This window comes from Coccinella septempunctata, chromosome 2, assembly GCF_907165205.1.
Source record: "Coccinella septempunctata chromosome 2, icCocSept1.1, whole genome shotgun sequence".
Lineage (NCBI taxonomy): Eukaryota > Metazoa > Arthropoda > Insecta > Coleoptera > Coccinellidae > Coccinella > Coccinella septempunctata.
In genome coordinates this window covers 51,945,413-51,969,820 of record NC_058190.1, presented here as the reverse complement: position 1 = coordinate 51,969,820, position 24,408 = coordinate 51,945,413, and the positions used below count along the sequence as shown (strand labels likewise).

The 24,408-nt window shown below is 41.3% G+C and overlaps 1 protein-coding gene across 3 annotated transcripts in view; it reads left to right on the top strand.

Moving 5' to 3' along the window:
- Nucleotides 1-24,408, top strand: part of LOC123308075 (zwei Ig domain protein zig-8-like) — a 152,139-nt gene that overhangs the window by 77,569 nt on the left and 50,162 nt on the right. For all 3 annotated transcript variants that reach the window (XM_044890614.1, XM_044890615.1, XM_044890616.1), the window contains exon 4: nucleotides 13,860-14,070. In XM_044890614.1, coding sequence (XP_044746549.1) covers nucleotides 13,860-14,070 — 211 coding nt within the window. The remainder of the gene's footprint in view (nucleotides 1-13,859; nucleotides 14,071-24,408) is intronic.

The window sequence follows — 24,408 nt, the reverse complement described above, 5'->3', positions numbered from 1 at the left end:
CCCGGGTCGATATAGTTCGAAAAATAAAAAAATTTCGGGTTAGAATAATTTCGTCAGCTACTTCACCCGCGCTCCATCACGAACAGAAATTATTCATGTAGCTATATGGACCCAGGTCATTTTACTGACTAATTCGAGGTCGTAGATCAGGAATATGCAATTAGATTTTTTATAGGATCAGTATTTTGGGAAATAAATCAATATGCAGTTTTTACTTTTCTGTATTTTTTCTAATTATATGTGTAGGCAAAGGGGGAGGCAAAATCTGAAGCTGACGCGGGCGGCCTATACCCTAGGAAGGGCCCTGATGATGGTTGACGCAGTGATAATGATCTGAAAACAAAAAACGACAGGGTATTGAGTTTTATATTTTTCCTTGAATAATTTTGAAATTAGTAACCTATCTCGAAGAAGAATCGAATGAATTCCTTCGAAACCCCCTGAAATTTATATTTTGTGCGAATGTTTACCAAGTGATCTATAGTCTCTTCTGCGCCACACTCACATCTCGGACTATCAACATCATTTCATCTAAAGAGCATGATACTATTACACCGACCATGGTCAGTCACAAGCCACCAAATTTTTCTACTAAGATCAAATCCAGGGACTTTTTTTGAAGGATCAATAATCAAACCTTCCATTAGGGAGATAACACGAATGCCTTCTGTTTGCCAGAATTCTTCGTGACTATAGTTCGAGTTAAATAAAATCATTAGTCCACAAAAGCTTACGAGATTTCATTCTGGCACTTCTAGAATCTGGTGTGTATATGATAAAATTGGGAATAAATTTCCTAATGAACTCTTAAATTCAATGAAGAGTCTAATTTCATTAAAAGATTCTTAGTATTGAAATTAGGTCCTGAAACATCATCATTAAAAGTAACTCTCAATTTTCTTTATTTTTATCGTATGTACAAGTCAAAGACTCACCCTGTATAATCCAGAACGAATCGAAGCGTCGATTTCCGAAGTTAAAACATCTCCACAAAGTCCGAGACTTTCATTCACAGATCATTTACCCCGGGCCTCTCTAACGCCGCCGCAGCTCTCGCTTTCCAAACCATACCGCAGCTTTCTCCGGTCCGGACTTCGGAAGCAGAAGAATTCCAATCCCGCCGACATCATATCCATTCCGCACGATCGGGCCGAAGTCGGGCTAATTGCTTTCATCTCCAGATTAATGAAGGGCCGCACTTCACTCAGCGCTAATGGTTTCCGACGGACAGTCCGGCCGGCCGGACGACCGGACCACTGCAAATTGAAAAAGTTTTCGAGTGTGCAGTTATAGAGAAGGGGTGGGCCTCGTCGGACGTTCCGGTGCCGATCCCCACCGGGCCTGGATGACGCTTAAAGTATCAGAAACTCGGAAGTTTGAGCGAGTTCGACGAGGGTTCATCGGGGAGGGCGGTGGCGTGAGGTTTCACGGTTTTTTTTTTCGTATCGAGCGTTCTTTCTGGCGGTGCACCGAGAGTTCGGATGAACCCCTGGATAGGTGTACACAGGGTTGGTCTCGAATAGTTTTTCCGGAAATCCCTTCGCTGAAAATGGAGATTCTAGATTGTCTGGAATAGAGGAAAGGGCACCTTCGTTAGTCCTAGATATCGCAACCTTAATGGCTTCTTGTTCTGTTATGTGAGGACCGTGAGGAGATCCATGATATGAAGTAGATCAAGGCGTCCTTTTACTGAATCTCAGTTGATGTAATTTTCCCTTCTGGGTTGCTCTGGGCTTCAAATCATATATTATGGTTGTATACTGTGGTGATATGGTGAAACCAAACCTAACCTAAGCACCTTTGGTGCATGCTAGAGGAAGGCCTGCCTCAGTATTCCTGGCACTCTGAGTTCTACCCCTCTGCAAGTTTCACTTTCTGTGTACCACGGGTGGCTATGAAGTCAGCTCTTAAAGTTTGGGAGCAGGATGAATGGCGAGGTACTATACTGTTTAGGGGACATACAGGGGTTTTCAAGATTGTGGAAGATGCCAGTGCATCCTTTCTCCAAAGAGGTGACCATAGGGTTATCGTTGAAAGGAATCTATGGTTTATACCAAACAGGCTTCTTGAGATGAAGGTTCCACTTGGTTCAACGGTTGTTCTGTGATTTCCACAGTGATGGTGTGGAGACTGTGGGACTTTTCTGATGAAAAGGTCCACTCGTACTTAGTAGGAGAATGTAAAGTTCTGCGTGAGCTTTGTTTCGGAAGAACAAGGGTCCGCAAAGCTCAGAAGAGATAAGAAGATAAAGAGGTTTGTTCTGCCTTATTCAATATAGGGAACCGCACTTCGAAATGGTGTGGAAGGCGGTCTCTTCCTATATTCTGCATGATGGTTCATCCTCGAAGACACTCATCATATGCAATGTTATCTGTTTCAGAAGGTTTTCTGCTAGCTAGTATGTATACTTCAAGTTTGTCTCAAACCTTAGGTTTTGAGGTTGTTTTTTAGTCCACTCTCCAAAAATTTAGTCATATTCTCATTGAAAAATTTGGTTATATCTTCAAAACAAATGAATATATGGTGGACCGGTTCCACCAATGGACTTTTCACAAAAATCGATCCCAGGAGACATTTCAGCATTCTTACCTATCTAGTCTAGCCAAAATCAAACAATTTGGGATACCCTGTACAAACATACATCATAGCTTCTCTAGAGATATTAATATTGATGGTCTGAAGATCTTCGACTATATTATTCTAAACCTTTATTATTATTATTTGAACCGGGGTTGTTGTGGCTCGGACAGCCTTTCGGGAACTGCGACCATGTAGATCTTTGTTCTCTGCCCTACTCATTCATAGGAACTCAAGGAGGTCGTCAATGGTGTTGATAAAACCGACAACATCCTTAGGGGCCTTGGCCATTACCCCTTGATTATCCAGGACCGGTTTCCCCATTTGAATGGTTCTTAGGCCAGCCAGCTCTGGAGAATTGCATACCATGTGTTCAGCTGTTTCTGCTTCTGATCCACAAAGCCCACAAATCTCATTTGCTCTGTCAGCAGTCCCACCATCATCCGAAGCTCAGCTCGTAACATCTTTTGCTGTTTTCTGGTGGAGGTCGGTGAAATCATTACGAATTTCTTTGACTGAGTAAGTCTAGGAGTGTTTCTACAGAGAGTTATTTTGTTGTTTGACCATTGTTTGACAGCTGCCTTATATTGGTACTTTTCAAGCCCATAAAAAGGCTCAGGCCCAGCAGGTGTTGACCTTGATGCTCTTTTTGCAAGCTCATCGGCTTTTTCATTTCCCTCAACACCACAATTCTCTGGTACCCATAGAAATGCAGAATCCTCCCAGAATAAATTTCAATCGATACCCATAGTAGAGTCAGTTTCTTACCTCTGGCCAGTTGCTTTATTGTATTACGGCGCTCTCATGACAGCAGGGTGTTTCATTTGTAGGTATTTATATTTGAGGATTTTGAGGGTTATTGATGTCATTGAGCTTTGCACGGAAAGAAGCATCTATTGCTTTCAATTCTTCTGCCATATCTTTATCGATTCTTTCCAATACGACCAATAAACGAATATACTTTCCGATATAGGAGATATCGCCTACCTGATACATAAATGTATGCTTCCCCTGAATACAACAATAGTGGAAGTACAAACTCCTAAGTACGAAAAACGAACCTTTCCAGAGTTTTCCGTAAACACGAAAAAAATTGTGTTCGTAAACTAGGAGAGATCCCCTATTTGTGGAATAAATTTTATTGTGCCCAGCCTTCCCTACAATGCTTCATTGACGGAGACATTAGTTGCGACCATTGTTCGGCGATGAATGTCCTCCATTTCTGGCGTGAATGCAGACAATTCCTCATTCTTTTCTTTCTTCGCTTTTCCGAATCCAGGCCACCACCATTACCGTTTGATTTATGAAGAAATATCGGAATGTTGGACTCTCCCATTATGATAGCCGGTTCCATATTATGCCCTTCCGGATTTTATGTGGGAAAACTAAGAGCGATACGAATGGAAGTGAGCAGGTATCAGATCGGAGGGTTGACGAAGGGACTTCACACCCTTCATCGAATGCCAAGTCGAAATCTTTGCCAATTGAGGTGTCTGAAGAATGAAATGTTCGATTCTCTTTGAGAAGCTTGGCTAGCCACTTTTTATATACAAGCTAACCGCTTTTGGAGTGAAGGAGGGGCAGAATTTGGATATAAATCTTCTGGGAATTGATTTCGAGTGGATTTATATACAAGTTTGAAACGTATATAATGCTGTGTGAGGATGCCTTGCGGAAAGGCTCGGTTTTATCGAGAAAAATTATTGGAGATGGTCCGCGTTTTTCGGGAGCTGCAAATTGGCGAATGCGCAGGTGAAAACGGTATCGCACATCTACGAAACTGAATCAGAAAAAAATTCATCAGAAAGAGCATCCTATATGATGAGTCTAAAGATTAAAATATACAAAATTCAAGAAGATAAGATTGAAGATATTGAATTTCACCGTGAGTTGTGAGCACTATATCGATTAAAAATAAATCGAAAATATTGAAATCGAATAGAATATATTAACGCTCTCAAAATTAAATGATACTATATTAGAATAGGAATCGAAATACTCACATTAAATCCTTGTACCAATCATTCGATAAACTCATTTTCAAGGCTTATTTATTTCAAATGAAAAAGTCACGAATATTCACAACACACTGATAATAATTGAAAAGGCACAGGGTTATTTGTAGAAATATCCACCTCGTCTGGAGAACGCACGAAACAAAACTGAAGATGAATTAGAAAGTAGACGTTATATCGAGTTGAATGGTAGGGGTGAGGTTTTTCGTGGCAACGTAATCATTATCTATAAAGTTTTACCTAAGACTTCGAGAACATTCTAGATAACTCTTCAAAGGGCTAATATCTCAGGAAATACCTATATTCTTTGATGACTTTATTTGTTTTTGTTATTTCAATTCCATTTCTGATTTTGAAAGCATGAATGTATACATGTAAGGCAGAACATGAATAGAACTCATCACAGGATGAGCAATCATCATAGTACATACTTAAAAGTCCTGTCAGGAAATTTTCCTTAACTTAACGGCTTGAACCAAGCCAATTCGGAAAAAATGGTAAATGAAAAACTGTTTCTTTCGACCTCAAGAATCAATTGTTAAAATATTGTGCAAGTCAAAGACTCACCCTGTATAATTTTGTTGTGAAAAGCCCCTGCCCAGATACGACGTCCTACATATCACACCGGAAAAGCAATTTCAAATCGAAAAATAAAATATTTCATCATACATCTACTAATGTTGTTTTGGTCCTTATCCCGCAAAAACATTTTATTGAAAATCTTATTGAATATCTCTCCTTTCCAGGAGAGATATTCAGGGAGCTGTATGTGTTTCGATAAGGACAGATCTTAATAAAAGGCGCAAAAATCTTCCTGAAATAACAAATAGCCTCGTCGTGAGAAAGCTAAACTTAGCCACACGAGAAATGCGAAATAAAAAACACCATCTGTTTCACCCTCATATTTCTGCGGCTTCCCATATCTCCACCCTAATTGGAACACTGCGCTTTGACGTTTCCTTAAACAATTCATTATGTCAATGCCCAAGCCCGAGACACAGATGTTCTGAATCCAACGTTTGCTACATATATCTCGCACCCAGAATACATCGAGCGTGAATTTGAAATGCCTCCCTTATGATATGAAGGGAAAGAAAAGGATTGCTGCTCTCCGAGATAAGAAAAAAGACTCTGATACTGAGATTCAGCATAGGTATTTCGTCATATATTTCAGGTAAATTCTCCAAGGAATTAATAAATTTCATAATTAGTTTGTTGGAATAAGCGTATTATATTCCTAAGTAAACGGTCCAAATTAAACTTGTTTACGGTTGCAAAATGGCGAAGGCACTGGTAAAACCAACTTCCATATCCAAGCAATAACAACCTGAATATTCCGTCATTCAATCAAGAATTTTCCTTCTCATGAATGGAGGAAATGAATCTTTTCAGTTAAATCTCATTTTCCATTTCAGAAGCACAATAATTCCGCATAATTTTCCGTGCTTTGCTTTCACCGATGCCAGACTTTTCTTTTTCGACATAATCAATTTGAGAGCTGCTGAAATATCAGGGCGACCTCCTTGCAACGGAGGAAATACGAAATCGTATTAACGCAATAGCCGAATTCCTCGAAAAGAGTATTAATAATGAGATATTTCGAAAATTCCGTAATGCAATTTTCGATCTGCTCGATATTGAATTTCGCCAGTCAAAGACCGACTAGAAATTTTTTATTAGGTCGGAATTTCGCCTCGATTATATCACATGGAGGGCATCCTCGTGTCTATTATGTTCAGTTTTCATTATTCTCAATATTGAGCAAAAAATTCTCGTTGCCAGAGTCGTCTAGATTATTGTAACATCAGAATTACTAGGAAGTTGAGTTTTGCTCTCAAAACACTACATCCTGGAAGCTATATGAGAAATATAAATTATAGTAACAGTGTGTAATCAGCCTTTCAGCAAAGAGCAGTTCAAATCCCACCATGTTTCAGAATCATTTATATAAAGAAAGATTTGTCTTGGATAGTCGCATTTGATATCTGAGTATATCAATTAGCAAGAATTTTATGTGTTAATTATTTCATTTTCAAAAATATGGGTTTTTTGGTTGAATTGACCAAACAACGAAGGTTGTTCCTGCGTACAAATTACACATGGGTAGATTTTTTGATAGTCCTATTTCACTTCTTGCATTTCTCTTGACAAGAGCAGTGATCTGTTCGATTTTGCAGCATTCTCTGAGTTTATTCCACATTTATAGACGTAGGGTCTTCCATTCGTATCATGCATGAAACTGTGCATGAATATGTAACCCCCCCCTGTCCCACGTAACGATAATTCATCTTGCAAATTATCAAACCGAAAGGAAACATAATTAATCTCATACTAAGGCCCGTAAGAGGTGAATATAAAGCAAAGTTCATGTTTTTGGAGCCTGGTTTTACCTGCGCAACCTTTCGTCGAGCAAAACGAGCAACCTCAAAATTGCTAAACGCTGTCTAATTAATCACTAGGCTTGTTCACTGTTAATGAAATAAGTTTCTCATTAAAGCGAGTATATTAAACATGAACACAATTGTTATGTGTTCATACGAGTAAGTATAGGAGCTGCATCGCAGAAAGCCTTGCGCGGAATAAATGGGATTTTACCGCACCATTTCGGGGACCACACATTCGAAGATTAGTTGAGCGAATTTCGAATCACTCAAGAGTGTTCACGCTATTATTTGAAGCTTACAAGATGGTGGAAAGTTTATCCAAATTGGAGATGATGTAGGATTTAAAAGATTTCCCTAGTTTGTGGAGTTGAATTGAATTTTAATTACAGATTAGAATTAATGCAGATGGATGTTTTCGAAATAAGGGGTGTTTTCGAAGCTCAGTTATTTCTTCTGACAGAAGTCGTGGAAACAAAACATTTTACGTTTATATTAAATGTTCAATATAGCAGAGTTATCATCCCCTCAAATTCAATGGAGTTTCATGAGTTTCCAAGTGCAGACGTAGCTAGTTCGATGTGTAAATTTTCGTTGGACCACACCATATTCTTTTCCCCAAAAACCGTTACTTTAGGCAAGACATTATAGGAGACTTCATATATGAATTAAACTGTTATTCTCCATTCGAACAAGATTGCCAGCTAGAAATTTTGGATAACCCTACATGGCGAAAACGTTTTATGTGAGATGTATTGCTGAATGATTGAACAAATCGTCTGACCTCGAGAAATTGGAGTAAGTATCGGTTTCGGTGTCTAGTGAAACAGCCGTAAAAAGTTTAGAGGCTTTGCGTGATCTATAAAGTTCAGAAGGGTCCCATTCCGGCAATAGATTTCCTTGCTATCCCTTACCTCCGAAGATAATCCTAAATGATGTCCCTTTCAAAAATTCAGTTCCGCTCGGCTCCAAGATCATGTACTCTGGGGATTTCACTGTCGATTTCTTAGGTAGAATGATTCGGGTCGATACTGTAACCTCTCTCTCATTTGAGACCAGATTACATTTCAACTAAGAGACCAGAGACGAAGCCGTTCTTCACAAAATGTCCAAAATGGTCATAAAGTTGATTGTTATTCTTGAACCTTCGGAAATTTGTAGCAAATTTTCCCCATCTACAATTCAAGACAATGCAAAATAAGTTTGGATCATTCAAATCGACCAACAGGTTAGAATTCTATGAATATTACTCGTAAACTCTGAAATATTGGATGTTCAGTTGATATTCTTGCTTATTCAATAAAATAATGAATGAGTGATCTGTTTGGTAATTTGGATTTAAACCAGTTACAAAAAAGTCTTATTACTTACGTCATTTTTTTCTTATGCTTTTGTTTTATCGGCATTCAGTTCCAAATCAAAAGACAATCTTCCATTTCAAGCAGTGTATAAACGATAAGAGTTCATAGCCATCGAAAAGATTCCGTTATTCACAATAACCTACATCCCGTTAAGTAATCAAAACGACAATTTTCTCCTCCACGCAGAAATACCCCATTAATAACCTTCCACGTGAAAATAAGCTTCCGAAATCTCCTAAAGCCCCATTCAGACTCCCAAAACTCCACATCGCCTTTCTTTCACCCAGACGAATATAAAATCCGGCTTCTATTGCTTCTCCTCAATGCCCGAAGAGGTGTTTAATCTGTAGCAAATACCAAATTTATACAGGCGACAGTTGCATGCGCAAAAATGGATTTTATTACCCCGGAGGACAGCAGTATTTTTCACGAACAAAGAATTTCACTGTGTTCATCTGTGACTAGTGGGGTGTATTGTTAAACAGATACTCGTCTGGGATCGTGAGGGCTGTTTATGTGTTCCGGATGGATGTGAAAAGAACGAGAGGTTATTCTTTTGTTGGGTTTACGATGTAGAGTCAAATACACCCCGTTTTGGGGCCAAGAGGTTTTTCTTTTTTATGATATACAATCGAACAGAATGATTCAGGAATATACAAAAGGATTGTTTTTTGCTGGAAAAGTCGTCGAATAAAAAATGTACTTCAGTTGAAGAAAATTATGCCAGCTGCCGTCATATTTCCAAGCTGCGCAAGTCCTTCACATCGTGCATATAACTATGCTGGTCAATTGACAATAGCAATCTTGCTTGTGGAACACCCTTTCAGCTTATGTTCTTGGAGTATCATCTCAACACCTACTGTACCTTTGATGAAAGAGAGTCCATTCTGTCGACAAGAGGCATTTTTGTCAGCGTTTCTCAGGGTGTGAGGATGAACGATATGCTACAAGGCCTTTGTTCAGCCTGATAGATGCACCGAAGTAGAAGACGAGGGGAAGCCCACATCCATAGTAGAGTTGAAGATGGATTTTCAAACCTGCATCAAGGAAACCATGCAAAGTGATCACGTCGTCCCCAATCCCAAGCATTAATACATTCATTCATTGCTGTATCCCGTTACCGAGAATAAATCTACAAAAAGATTCAAAAACAAAACTATCAATACGATCAAACTTATTATTTCTTAGGGCTACCTATGACTGTGTGCCCTCCTGTGACTGAAGAGAGCCAACCGTGACCTACAGATCCTCCCACAGTCCAGGCATGGATAGTTACCAACCAGATCTGGCCGCCGCTGTATTCTTCCCGAGTTTCCATTATAACTGTGGACCAAAGACCACCACTGTGACCTGTCTAACGCTAGTTGTTCCCAGTTATGATTGGCATTAACTGATTTTAGGGATTGAAGTAGTATATCCTTAAACCGCTTATACTGGCCTCCTGGTTTCCGAGCTCCCTCTGTGAATTCGCCATACAGAGCTATTTTGGGAAGTCTTGCATCCTCAGAATGTCGCCGCTCCATCTGAGTCGGGCCCTCGTCTCAATTTTTATATAACTCACATGCTGCAAGACTTCCGCATTTGAAACTTTGTGGAACCATCTGATGTGCATTATTTGTCTTTAGATGACGTTGTTGCGTTTGTTCAAGCTGTTTAATATGTCGCCTGTAGGGCGTCCAGCTTTCGCTTCCGTAAAGAAGCGTTGGGAGGACTTGCTTTGTGAACAGCTTGGTCTTCAGATTGAGGTCGTGATTTTGAAACACTCTGTCCTTTAGCTTCCAGAATGCCTTGATGCCGAATTGATACGGTTGTGTATTTCCGTGTCCAGGTTAGCCCTAGTTTTTATGAAGCTTCCCAAGTATTTTAACTGCTCGACCTGTTTTGTAGTTTCATCCTCCAGGCTGATATCTGTTTGAAGGCTTTCTGGCAGACTTACCAAGATTTTGGTTTTGCCAATATTGAGTCTGAGGCCTAAAGCTTCGTATATATGTTTATAGGTGTTCAACATTATCTGTAGATCCTCTGGGCTGCTAGCGATAAGTGCGAAGCTCTCTGAATATTAAAGTCCGTGATAAACTTTGCAAGGGTTTTTGCTCTAAGGTGTGCTTCAGCTTAAACAGGCCTCCATCAAATCTGAATCTTTTTCCAACACTTCTTATATGAAATCTACATATCCGCATCGTTGGACCAACTGAATCGTCCTAAAATCTAGAACTCCGATGTATCAACGACAATTTTGAATAAACTCACTCTGGAACCAGGTCAAACGTTTTTCCCGTCACAGAAACGTCGAGTACTAATTACTCTCACCATCGTCGTTCACCCGCAAAATTCTGAGAGAGGATTCAACTGGTACCGTCCTAATTGTGAAAGGAAGTGCAAAGGGAGAGCTGGTAGAAGACGGTCCCGCCGTTTTGAGAAATCCGAACGCGATGCCGCCTGGAAAACTTAATAATCCAGGACATGTTCTGTTTTTGCGATGTCCCGGGCAGGGAGAGCCTGACGAGGAATAGATCGACGAGGAATCTCATAATTGATGGAGTCTCCGGTGAAGAATTAGTTCGATGTCAGTTTGGCAGCGTGATCCGGGACTCGAAACAATTTGTGTCTGGCTGGTTGGGGGGACAACTTTCTCTCGATGATTGATATTCGCCCTTGACGAAGTTTTGGGGGATTGTACGTCAGGCGTAATTTGGCCACGATTCGAATGGAGATTCGCAATTTATAACTAAGGGAGTTACACGAGGTCCCAAGAAAATGGGAATGTCGATTGATGATGGGAATGTTTGGATTTCTGTCGCAGAACACACGCAGAGCTCCATAAAATCATCAGATTTTCAACTAGAGGAGTTGCTCTTTCAGAATATGTATCACATTTCCATCTACCGTTAGTTTTATTGAAAGAAAAATTACTCTAACGGTGACTATCGAAAAACTTCCAAAAAGATGGAATCAATTGAATGATCGTCAAGACCGAACGGCTGCATCGAGCTCCATAAAATCTTCAGATTTTCAACTAGAGGAGTTGCTCTTTCAGAATATGTATCACATTTTTATCTTCGGTCATTTTTATTGAGAGAAAAATTACTCTAACGGTGACAATCGAAAAATTTCGAAAAAGATGGAATCAATTAAATGATCGTCAAGACCGAACAGCTGCATGGAGCTCCATGAAATCTTCAGATTTTTAACTAGAGGAGTTGCTCTTTCAGAATATGTATCATATTTTCATCTATGGATAGTTTTATTGGGAGAAAAATTACTCTAATGGTGACTATCGAAAAATTTCCACATTTTCATTTTGGAGCAGCCTGTATAAACCACATATCTCTCGATCATGAGATTCGAACTCTTCATTACACAACGAACTGAGAAGTACGTGCTTGATACCTCGATGTGAACCCTTAACGGAATCCCATAGAACATCCCCATCGTGCAAATCTTCACGGATCCAATTTCGGGGCGACAAATCATATTTTTATTTCGCGAAGGCAAGAGATAAAATAAGATGAAAAATAACCTCCCGCAGATATGGGACTTGTTCGGAAATATGAATAAATTTGAGATGGAAAAAAACAACCAGACCCAGACGCCCTATGTCGCAGCCCAAGCTCAGCCGTGCATTCAGGTTGTTTTTTTTTTTCTGACGGGAAGGACCCGATCGTAAATTCTCGACGGAATATTCTCCTGTTCAGCTGAATGTTCTGGTGCGCGAGGTGAATTTAGATGGGACATGTGTTCTAGAACGTGAGAACTGTCCCCTGTAACACATCCATTCGTGTTTTCGACGGACGCGAAGCAAATTTGTGCGCGAGTTTGCTTTATGTATTTCATCTGGGACGTTCGTGTGGATCATGTTGACCAGCGGGCGCGCAATAACTGGGCTGAAATTCGAGCAAATTGTCGGACAGGTTGCTCGATCGATAACAGAGCTGAAAGTCCAGTAAATTGGGAATTTTTTTCACTGTAATTAGGAGCGGAAGGTAGATGACCTTACCTCACCTGTAGGTTGCTGATGGTCTCTGAAGGGAGGGAAATAAAGAATTTCGTATCCTCTTTTCGAGGTTGCAGGTTTCAGGTCTATAAAAAAATTGGAATTGTTCTATTTAGTGGCAGCACTTAAGAGAAAAAGGAGGATCTTGTAATGTAACATGAGCACACTGGGGCATCTTCCGTATAATGAAGAGAAAACTTACTTTTCGCCAATTGAATCCAATTTTCAGTATTGCTGTACATTATATGTACCTAGATGTTTTCCTATTACGTACACCCACACAAAATATGGTCCTCAGGGCCCTCAATGGATCAATTAATAACATAAAAGAATCTTTTCTTGTAGGTGAATGATAATTTTCTTGATCTTTATGTGCGATCACGGGCAATGACAACTAATTTCGTGTTGTGAGGTACCAATTGTGAATCAATTGTCACTAGTTTAAGCAAGCATTAAGGTAAAAAGCCTTCCAATTTGTATAATTAGTGTGTTGGTTGAACTTAACGATAAGGTGTCTCTGGGTTTCGCATACGGGACGAGTCTTCTTTGACTCGAACAAATATTTCAACTGTACCTATATTCTTGAGGTTAACAGAAACCTTAATGAAAGCCTAATGAGCTGTGCCACCCCTGGAAAAACAGAATTACCTTCACAATAACTAGCTTGATCTGTGACACTGCACATCTGTGGATCAGCACAATATTTCAAATTTCACAGATTGAATTTTTGAACATCAAATCATTCGAAAATGGCGCATTATACGAGAAAATATGGCGAATATGTACTTTTATTTTACAGAACTTCCAAATATTCTTTGGAGGGCGTACAACTTGGTTTCAAGAGACAAAATTTATCGACCCGGGTCATTTCATTGACTTATTCGATATCGTGGATTACGAATATGCAATTAGACTTCATATAGGTTCAGTATTTTAGAAAATAAGTCACTTTTAGTGGAAAATTTCGAAAAAGTTGGCCAAATTTGAAGAGCTGTAGCCGCTAGAACAAGGGAATTAAACATGTGCTGAATTTTTTTTATGATAGATGGATCCTTTGCAAATAGAAAATTTCAATTTTCATTCATCTATCGTGAACAGTTCAGTTTTTGGGAAATAAATCACTATGCAGTTTTTATTTTTTTGTGTTTTTTCTTCAATTATATGTAGAGGCATAGGGGCTGCAAAATTTTAAGCTGACGCGGGCGGCCTATACCCTAGGAACGGCCCTGGTCTCCATGACGCTAAGTTAAATCCCTTCTGACCTCTGCTTTCACTTAATGCTTTCGTTATATTCTCAAGAGTTCCAATACAAACAACCTACTGACAGGTCAATATAAACGAGCAATAATACACCGCAAACACGGCGCCAATTCTCTCACCCCATTCAAATCGCCCCTTAAACAACTAACCCCCATTATATTCCCCAGTGCGGAACCGCAAAAGCAGTCCCGGTCCCCGTCGCCACAATGACGTTCACTTCGCGCCGGCCAGGAATTCAATTGTGCCTAACGCACGTCCTCTCTTGTTTCAGGTAACCTGGATAAGGCACCGGGACCTGCACCTGCTGACGGTCGGCCGATCGACCTACACGTCGGATCAAAGATTCACGAGCATCCACAATCCGATGACCGAGGATTGGACCCTGCAGATCCGTTATCCACAGCGGAAGGACAGCGGCGTGTATGAATGTCAAGTAGGCACGACGCCCCCTATCGGAATTTGCATGACCCTTTCCGTTGTCGGTAAGCCCACTCGGATCATTGAAAGCGACGCCTTCGGATCCGAGTTTCCCTTATTTATGTGTTCGCGTTCTTCGACTGTTCCGTCTCCTGCTGGAAATCGCGGGGATCGAACGTTTATATTCGTGTTCCAGAGCCGAAGCCCGGAATGGTGATTGATGCCGGTGCTTGGGGACGTCGCTCTGTGGAATTGAATGGGACGCGGCAATTTTTGGGATGACTTTTTGTTTGCTTGCATTGCGACTCTTGTTCCGGAGCCCTTCTTCGGTATTGGTGAAACAGGGGCTTTGGGTTTCACAGACTGTTGCTTCTTTTCTAGGTCACGAGATGTATTCAAAAGTCCAACCATAGTAACAATACGACTTGAGAAGACATGAATAAACCTCAATAATTATTCAAGTTCAGATGCACGACACTCGTCAGTGTAAATATACAGAAATTTTATGATCAGAATCGGTCACAGCTGGAGCCTTCCTCCACTTGCAACGTTCTGGTCAACATTTAGACATTTAGGAGTCCATTTTCCATTTCCCTTCCAGGCACGTAGGTACCTAGGAAGTGGGTTAAGGGGGATCTTCGACGATTTTTTGTTTTTGTTATGTAGCAGGGGGAAAATCTGCAAGACAGACGAACACATCCTCTCTGAGGGGGAACAAGTGTGAGGATTCTCACTCTCCCGAGCTCGAGACCCACTAAAAACCCTAAACTGCTTCTTCATAGGTTCCGGGCATTTTGCCTATTAACCAGTTGACTCTTATGGTTTCTGGACTCTCACACGATCAAAGTCGTGTTGATAGTTGTACGCTGCCTATATCTTTTATAGGTTAAGCTCTTCTTGGGTTACATTTAAATCCTTAACTGTTCTCTCGGTCTTCGGTTGTAGGTTCTTGACCTTCTAGCTTCTTCTGTTGGATCGTAGTCGACTTATCTTCGTAGTTTCTCATTTGGATATTGTTTGGCTTTGTCGAATATCCTTTCCGCCTTTCTCTTCATAAATTCTGTAACTGGTTCCCATTCCAAGTCCTTGTAGATTTGTTTGTTCCTAACAAACCAGGGTATATCCATCGCCATTCTTAGGAGTTTATTCTCAGTGGCCTGTATTCTCTTGATGTGGGTCTTGGCTGCGAAGCCCCATGCCGCCGATCCATATGTGAGTTGTGGTCGCGCGATAGTTTTAATCATCGTCAACTTGATGTTCTTATTCATATGACTTCTTCTGCCTATGAGTGGATAAAGTCTACTCATTGCAGCTTTTGTTTTATCAACTACACATTTGATGTGGTTTTTTCATGTTAGTTCTCTGTCAAGCTTCACTCCTAGGTATTTTGCTTCATTTTCCCATTCAACCTCTTCTCCAACAACTTCAAGGTTTTCTTCCATCCTCAATCTTCTCTTTTGCAGCAATATTACTTGAGTCTTTCTTCTATTGATTTGGATTTTCCATTTGATGCATCATTTGAGTAATTCATCTATGGTTTCCTGCAGTCTCTGGTGTATGATCTCTGGACGTCGATGTCTGAACGCTATTCCTGTGTCATCTGCGTACGAGGTGAGCATATTTCTAGCATTCTTCGGGATATCATGAACGTATATTACGTAAAGCAGAGGTCCAAGTACCGATCCTTGAGGCACTCCCGCATCCAATTGTCTGGTTTGAGAGGTTGCTCCATCTATCTTCACATAAAAGTTTCTATTCCTCAGATAGTTCCTTATAATCTTGCACAGCTTGGTCGAATATCCTGCTTTTTTCATCTTGTAGATTAGGTCTTCGTGCCATACTCTATCAAAAGCTCTCTCGATATCCATCAGAACTAATCCTGTGGCCTGTTTGGTCTGCATTCCTTCGGTGACATATTCTATGAGCCGTAGTAATGATCTTCTATGAATTGAGTACGTCCTGGATATAATGGGAAGGAAATAACACAATACACCACACCCCCCCATAGCTTTGGCATTTTTGTCACACAGTCATAAGATACACGTAGCCTGGGATAGTAGGATCTAGAAACAAATCAACAAATCATGTTAATACAGAGTCTAGCCGAATATTTTAGTGATTGTGAGGCTTACTCTTGTTACCCTTGAATCAACGCTTCAAATACCGTTACGCCAAGCTGGGAAATCCGTTTTTGCACCATTTACCCCGCTCATCAATCCATCCAGTCGTTTTTCCAATCAGAAATCGAACCGTTTCGATTCCAATAGCTCCGCTCCGAATTTTCCTGAAGCGAGGCGAGATAGAATTCCATCCCGGAACGGCTAATTACAAGATCTTTTTCTGGTAATAAATGAGCAGAACCCGTCATATCAACCCTCTCGAAAGTTAATTCCGCTTCCTGAACGGCCCCGGAAATCCCCGGTGATTTTAAAGCTCCCATCTGTAATTAGTAGACGTCGCGATCTCGATGTTTTATTACCGCAAAGCAGGAGCCGACGTTGCCGGGTAAGAGAAAAATAACCTTTCCCTCCCAAATGGTTCACGATTGAAAGGAAGCTCTCGTCATTTCGAAGCCAAGAAACTTTGCGTCTATTGCGTCCGAAAATGAATCAACATGGGACTGTAACCACCCCTGTAGAAGCCACGGTTGGAACAGATTGACAGGCTCACGAAGCTCGGTTACGAATGTTTGGGCTACGCTGACGTTGTAATGGTTCTATAGAGGAACGATAGAATACAAAGGCTGGCTATGAACGTGCTCGACTAAGGCAATGATCATTACAGATCTCACACCTCTTCATCTTGTGATAGATAGAGGCCATCCAATAATATCCAGGGAAGGTAAGGCTGATTTGGGAATGCCGGAACAAACTCAATGAGGTAGGCAAGAAAAATAATCTGTGTTCTCGGTCATTTGGGAATCGTAGGAAAAGAGAAGGCCAATGCACTTGCCAGAGAGAGCGCACAAACGCCACTCACTGGGCCAGAACCCTTCTGTGGTATAGGAAAATGCACCTACAAGAAGGAGTTTACGGAGAAGGAGAAAGCCAAAAGGGATGGTTCACTCCGAAAAGTTCCTTCGGAACTTTGAAACTGCTAGATCCAAAAAATATCTGGATGTCAGTAAGAAGCTGGCTTTCTCACAGGACATTGTCGCCCAAAGAAGCATCTGTTGAGAATGGGTTTGTTGGACACTGACGAGTGTAGATTCTGTGGAGAGGAGGAAGAAACTCCTATTCTACTGGTTACGGAATGTTATGCCATTGCAAGCCAAAGGAAAGAGTGCTTTGGACAGGAAACTTGTAGGAGTGGGGAATTATCCTCGTTGAGGCCGTCCCAGATATTGGATTTCATCAGATCTCTGGAACTGGAAGGCGAGTTGTAAAGGGCGCGGTGAGAACAGCTCTGTTAGGGGGCACAATAGACCTTAAGGTCACAGTGAATGGACAGAGCCTGTGTTTCTGTGATTAAACACATACCATCGGCTGATCTTCCCAGTGAAGTGGAGATACATGAAACAAGCATCAAGAAAACATTCCCACCGATGCTAAGTAGAAAGGAATATTGGAAAAGTTAACCCACCCCACAAATCGTCAAAAGAAATACTATTAAATGCTTTGCAGATGGTTTGAAAGGCATGACATGGACTGGCACAGGGGTATTCGAGGTCGGCCACCAGATATCATCGATGCTGAGATGGTATGAGGGATGAATATGGAGAGAAAAATACACTTGCACATTGTTTAGGAAGATGTACTTACAAGAAAGAGTTTCAGGAGAACTAAAAAACTGAAAGACAATACAACTGGAGGAATATTCCGAGCCTGAAACACTCCAGAAAGTTTCCTAGGAACATTAACACCGCGAGATCTGAGAGTTATCTGGAAACTAACTGGATTACTTACGAGTACAGGACATTGTGGCCTCAGAAAGAGCCTAATGAGAATGGTTCTAGCAGAAACTGACGAGTGGATATACTGTGAGGAGGATTATAAAACTACAGGTATCAGAATGTCTCGTCATTGATAGCCAACAAAAAATGTGGGCGAGAAAGATTCAAAGGAATGAGAAGGTTCTCCTAGAAGCTCCTTGAAGCTATCCCGGATACTGGTGTCAATTGGAACTCAGCAACTGGATGGTGAGCTACGAGGATGTATATCTAGTTAGCCTAGACCAGTTCCATGCATAACAATAATATTCCGTTACCATAGCAATGAACAGAAACTCATTAGAAGTTTCAGTGTGGAGTTTGAGGTCAAAAAAGTAAACCAGAGTAAAAAAAAATTAAAAGAAAGAAGATGTCCACCGAAATTGTGAAAATCGAAAACTGGAGTAGCGAGCCATCATCAAGTACCTATATTTAAAAGGCTTAAGAGGTAAGCAGATTTACGAATATATGCTTAATAGCCTTGGTGATCAATGTCCGTCGTATGCAACCGTGAAAAATTGGACTGCAAGCTTCAAAAGAGGTAAATTTTCCATTGGAGATGATGACCGATCGGGAAGGCCAGTTTCTGTGTCAGTTCCCGAAAATATCGATGCAGTTCATGACATGATTTTATCAGACCGTTGAATTGGGCTAAAACGAATATCTGAAGCACTGAATATTTCAAACGAACGCGTTCCCCATATAGTTCACGTCAATTTGGACATGAGAAAAATTGCTGCAAAATGGATTCCCAAATGCTTGAACGTAGACCAAAAGCGTGCAAGGGTAGAAGCATCGCGTTCGATCTTTGCTCGATTTGAAAACGATGTAGACTTCTTAAACCGAATTGTCACTATGGATGAGACTTGGGTACATTTCTACGATCCAGAAACAAAGCAACAATCGATGGAATGGCGACACTCTGGTTCTCCAAGACCTGAGAAGTTTCGTGTCCAAAAATCTACTAGAAAAGTTGCTTCAGTTTTTTGGGATTGCAATGGAGTAACCATGATTGATTTTTTGGATAAGGGTAGAACAATAACCGAAGACTAGTATTAGACATTACTGACCACTCTACGGGAAAATATTAGGCGCGGTTCTCACTGGAGCGATACGATAAACGATGGGACAGGTGATTCGATAAGCAACCCGACCCTGATTCGACACCGATCTCTTATAATCGTGCAAACGTAATGGAAGCAATCGGAAAAAGTAGCATAGAATTTCGTGATTGAGTGACGATAAGCGCTTTATTTGGCTATCGTATCGCTTCAGTGTGCACTGGAGAGTTGCGAAGATAAAAGTTGCATCGGGCGATAAAAGATTGCTCATGTTGCATCGCTTATCGTATCGCTCCAGTGAGAACCGCGCCTTAAGGAGAAGTGCAACGCAACATTCTTTCAAACAACCAAGTTGCAACGCTGTTGTTTCTGCAGATTGGTAGATCAGACAACATAAGACAGAAAGACAGGAGAGTGACCTTATTTGGAGAAGGAAATCCGATGTCAGAATCAATAAATATACAAATTAGAGACCTTTATACCTACACAAGATATTTGGAAATCAGGGGTCGAGTATCTCCGAATAAACAGAGTCCCAACCCACGCATCTGGGCGAAAATTTCCACCATCCCCAGCAGCCCCGGCAGCGCGGCCTAGCCTGGCTCCTTCACCTGCCGAAATCTTCGGGGGTATCGTCCCATCGTTACGCGCCCCCGGCACTCGAGCCCTGTATTGTTTTCTAACGATCCTTCCGGACTAATTTGGCACGCTTAATGACCTACAACGGGGGTCGCGCAAATTCATGTTGTTGCCGTTCCATTATTTCTTGAGCCGGCTTTTTGATACAATTCGGGTTGGAGTGCAGCTTCACGGAACGAAATTAAATTTGCAATATCGCGTGGATTGTTTCCGGAGGGGGATGGGAAACGGGTGGTGGATGGGACGCCCTATCGATCGGTCTGTTTGTTGAGGAAGAAACACCTACTGCATAATCTTCCGTATTGGAGATGGGTTAACAATTTATGAAGGATTGTTGCATCTATCCCTAAAGAGATGGAAAACTGCACAAATGATAGTTTTCAACAAGCCTGGAAAGGAACGGAAATTTCCTCAAAATTATAGACCAATCAGCCTTATATCAGCACTAGGGAAAATCGTCGAGAGGGTTATCGCTAAAAGGCTGAATGAGGAAACAGAAATGTTGAAGATAATTCCACCCGAACAATTTGGATTTCGACGAGAACATCCGACTGAACTCCAATTGCTACGGCTCATAGAATACGTCACCGAAGGAATGCAGACCAAACAGGCCACAGGATTAGTTCTGATGGATATCGAGAGAGCTTTTGATAGAGTATGGCACGAAGGCCTAAACTACAAGATGAAAAAAACAGGATATTCGAACAATCTATGCAAGATTATAAGGAACTATCTGAGGAATAGAAACTTTTATGTGACGATAGATGGAGCAACCTCTCAAACCAGACAATTGGAAGCGGGAGTGCCTCAAGGATCGGTACTTGGACCTCTGCTTTACGTAATATACATTTATGATATCCCGAAGAATGCTAGAAATATGCTCACCCCTTACGCAGATCACACGGGGATAGCGTTCAGACATCGACGCCCAGAGATCATACACCAGAGACTGCAGGAAGCCATAGATGAATTACTCAAATGGTGCATCAAATGGAAAATCCAAATCAATGGAAGAAAGACTCAAGCAATATTACTGCAAAAGAGAGGATTGAGGATGGAAGAAAACCTTGAAGTTGATGGAGAAGAGGTTGAATGGAAAAATGAAGCAACATACCTAGGAGTGAAGCTTGACAGAGGACTTACATGGAAAAACCACATCAAATGTGCAGTTGATAAAACAAAAGCCGCAATGAGTAGACTTTATCCAATCATAGGCAGAAGAAGTCATATGAATAAGAACATCAAGATGACGATGATTAAAACTATCGCGCGACCACAACTCACTTATGGATCGGCGGCATGGGGCTTCGCAGCCAAGACCCACATCAAGAGAATACAGGCCACTGAGAATAAACTCCTTAGAATGGCGATGGATATACCCTGGTTTGTTAGGAACAAACAAATCAACAAGGACTTGGAATGGGAACCAATTACAGAATTTATGAAGAGAAAGGCGGAAAGGATATTCGACAAAGCCAAACAACATCCAAATGAGGAACTACGAAGATTAGTCGACTACGATCCAACGGAAGAAGCTAGAAGGTCAAGAACCTACCACCGAAGACCGAGAGATCAGGATTTAAATGTAACCAAAGATGCATCTATCGACCAAACTATAGAAAATCGGGAGTCTTCTCTTCTTCTTCTTCTTTTATTGTGCTTGGCAGCGGGGCCATCTACACATTAAAATCGGAAGTTAAATTAGATTTTTCATTAGATTTTAGAGTTTATTCGGAATTTTTACGTTTTAAATTAAAATCGAGGAACAATACAGGGTGTTTTCAAAGGTGAGGCTTTTTTTGACATAAGGTAGAACCAAAAGCTGTCTATATGAAGTATCCAAGATGGCTGAGATACAAACCCTAGAAATTCGACAAAATTTAATTGAATTTCAAGTACGGGACTGTGGAAGGTGACTCCGGACTCGGAAAAACGAAACAAAACGGAAACATATGGCTGGACAGTGAATGGTTCAGTACCAAGTTCGTCGGATTAAAGGCATCAGATCACTTGAGAGAATAATAATTGTTCTATCGTGCAATTTAGGGTGAAAAAAAATGTAGAAAATCGAGGCAGTTTCTTGAAAGTGCTTATGTTAGTTATGTTGAGAAAGTGTTATGATGTTCCCCATTTTTACGACGATTGTTGAAATGTCCGAACAAGAAGATTGTGATGCCAATTGTGAAAAAATTCGTGTATAATTTAAACGTATTTCATTGGTGAGATTTTGAAGTAATATTCTTTTTTTTTCACACTTGTGTCCTAATTCTCTTCTGTCAGTTGGAATCGAAATGAGCCATTTAATAAAATCGTGCTCATCTGTTTACGAACGATAGGAAAAAACAATGCCAGTTTTGCGATCAGTGAAACGCGTGGGGAATGCAAAAAAACATTTTGTTGACTACTTCTAAACAACCAAAAATATCCGGGAGCGTTCGGAACTGACAAACCCAATCAGCGATTGTTGTTAAGGCAGTTGCACTCTCCGAAACGGATCGTATGCAGCTATTTTTAATGAAATTTCGATGGAGGACGCCGGAAATTGACTTTGCAGGTATAATTGACCCCATGGGGTTAGTGCTGACATGAACAGGAAGTAAACCAAAAAAAAATATGAGGTTGCAGTATGGACGCATCGGCTTTGTACCGTCCTACTTTTTGTTTGGCGTTCTCGTCGAGGGTATTAGCTGCATATTCAGATTATATTGGTATTGCAACTTGCGAATATGGGATGGCGATGATTAAGCTAGAAGAGTTTAAAAAATGAAGGTCAAAATCTGACTATAGGAATAACCAATGCGAGTGCTCTCCTCCACAAAAGTTTCGGGACTGTTTCAAAAGTTTCAAAAGAAGAAAGATCGATGCTTTGAGACTACAGATTATTTGTCCCCTAAAAAATTTAGCAATAGGTAGTTCATGTTTTAGCCAATAGGCCGGCTGTTGATCACGGGATGGCGAAATTTTGATTTAACTTATTTAAAGTTGGCTGAGTGAACTGTCTACCTCTGGACAGGAAATTTCCTCTGGATGGAGCATAAGAGGTGGTCTCAGACAGTCGAGGCTTCTCATTGAGAGACCATCCTCTGTGCCTGAGGTCAAAAAACTCTTAGCTCTTGAGAGGAAACAACTGAGTCTAGTGACTGGAGCTTTGGCGGTATGTGCTGGGGTGAGTTCACGCCATTTGAAGAATGGCGTGCTCTTGGGGTGATTGTTTCGTCCCACTGCTAGGGTCGGACTCATCAGGTAGGTTAATGAACCCTAGCAGCTACCTACGACAATCGCCGAAGCAGCGTAGTTTGTGCCTGCTATAAACGCCGGTTACGTCGAGGGTATAGAGTTGTGCGTCGCCGGTGGCGCCATCGTTTGGCGTATGCTGCACCGCAATAGACGTATAATCTACCCTGTGATCGCAACCGTCGTGCGCAGTGATGCCATCGTTTGGCTACCCTTGGTACCATCATGGTGAGATGAAGTATATTCCTCTACCATGGGTACAACTACGCCGCCACAGAGCAATGACTGGCCATTTGTTTAACAAACACTTAAAATAGAATGGGACTGACTAGCTGTTCCCTGTGCCGCTGGTGCAGGAGCACGGAGGAAACGGTTGAACACATTTTGTTCTTCTGTATCAACCTTGAGGACTTAAGGATGACACATCTAGGAAACAGAACACCCACAACTCCTATGGTGAGAGGGACACCTCTCTGTCGACTTGTGGCATTTTTGTCAGCATGTCACAGAGTTTAAGTCTCTCCAACTACAAGCGGACGAACAATGGGTCACGTGGCCTCAGTTCAGCCCGGTGGGGCACCGCACGTAGAAGAAGAAGAAGAAGAACTGTCTACCTGGTGACAGATGATTAGAATATTATTATTTTCGATTTTTGATAAGAGAACAACATATGTTCTACAATGATCCGAAGTATGTCCTCTTATATTAATCTGACACGCTCGAGTAAATCCCGAATTTCCCTCTTCAGCTCCCCAACTACTAGAGACATTATCAATCCACAATCTACATCCCGCAACCATCCCTCAGCGCTATAATAGAAATACCTGTTGGAGCGAAAGATCGCTAATGACATAGATAGTATCGGACGAAAGCGAAACGTCCAATACGACCCGGTTTTTTTTCACGCTCGATATATCGCGAAAAAAGGGCGCAGTCGACGGAGGCGGCCTCTAATAAACGGGAAAAATTACGATCGCCGATAAGTCAAAGTCGGCGTTCGTCCCTATACTACCCCCCGATCGTACGAAATTGGTACATTAACCTCCACCATCGCCGCATCTGGCCCGGCGATATTTCAGACGATCGGTCTCGCACGCGGATGATGGATTCGGTCACGAGCCAGGTTGGACGTAATGACTCCGGATTAAATAGGTTTCGCATGCTAATGATACCCGGAAAATTGAGCCCGAAACGAAATCGAGTGCTTGAATAATGGCGCCGAGTGGATGGGAATGACCGAAAGTGTTGATAGGGATATTTGACGCTTTATTCGTTGAATTACGTCCGATCCTTCTGGGATATGGAGATAATGGTCTACCTTGAGAGAGAAGCTTATATAGGCTCTCATTGAGGCTCCCTTTTTGCGCAGATTCAAAATCCGTAAAAAAATGAGGCCCCCTACGACATTGCTCTTGTCTACGCTACTTACTCGTTCCAAGAGTCAACGGGATAGTATATCTGGCTATGGTTGATATCCGAGCAGGCCATACTCTTAACTGAGATTCATTTCATCAATTTTTTGAGTGGATTTTTTACTACAA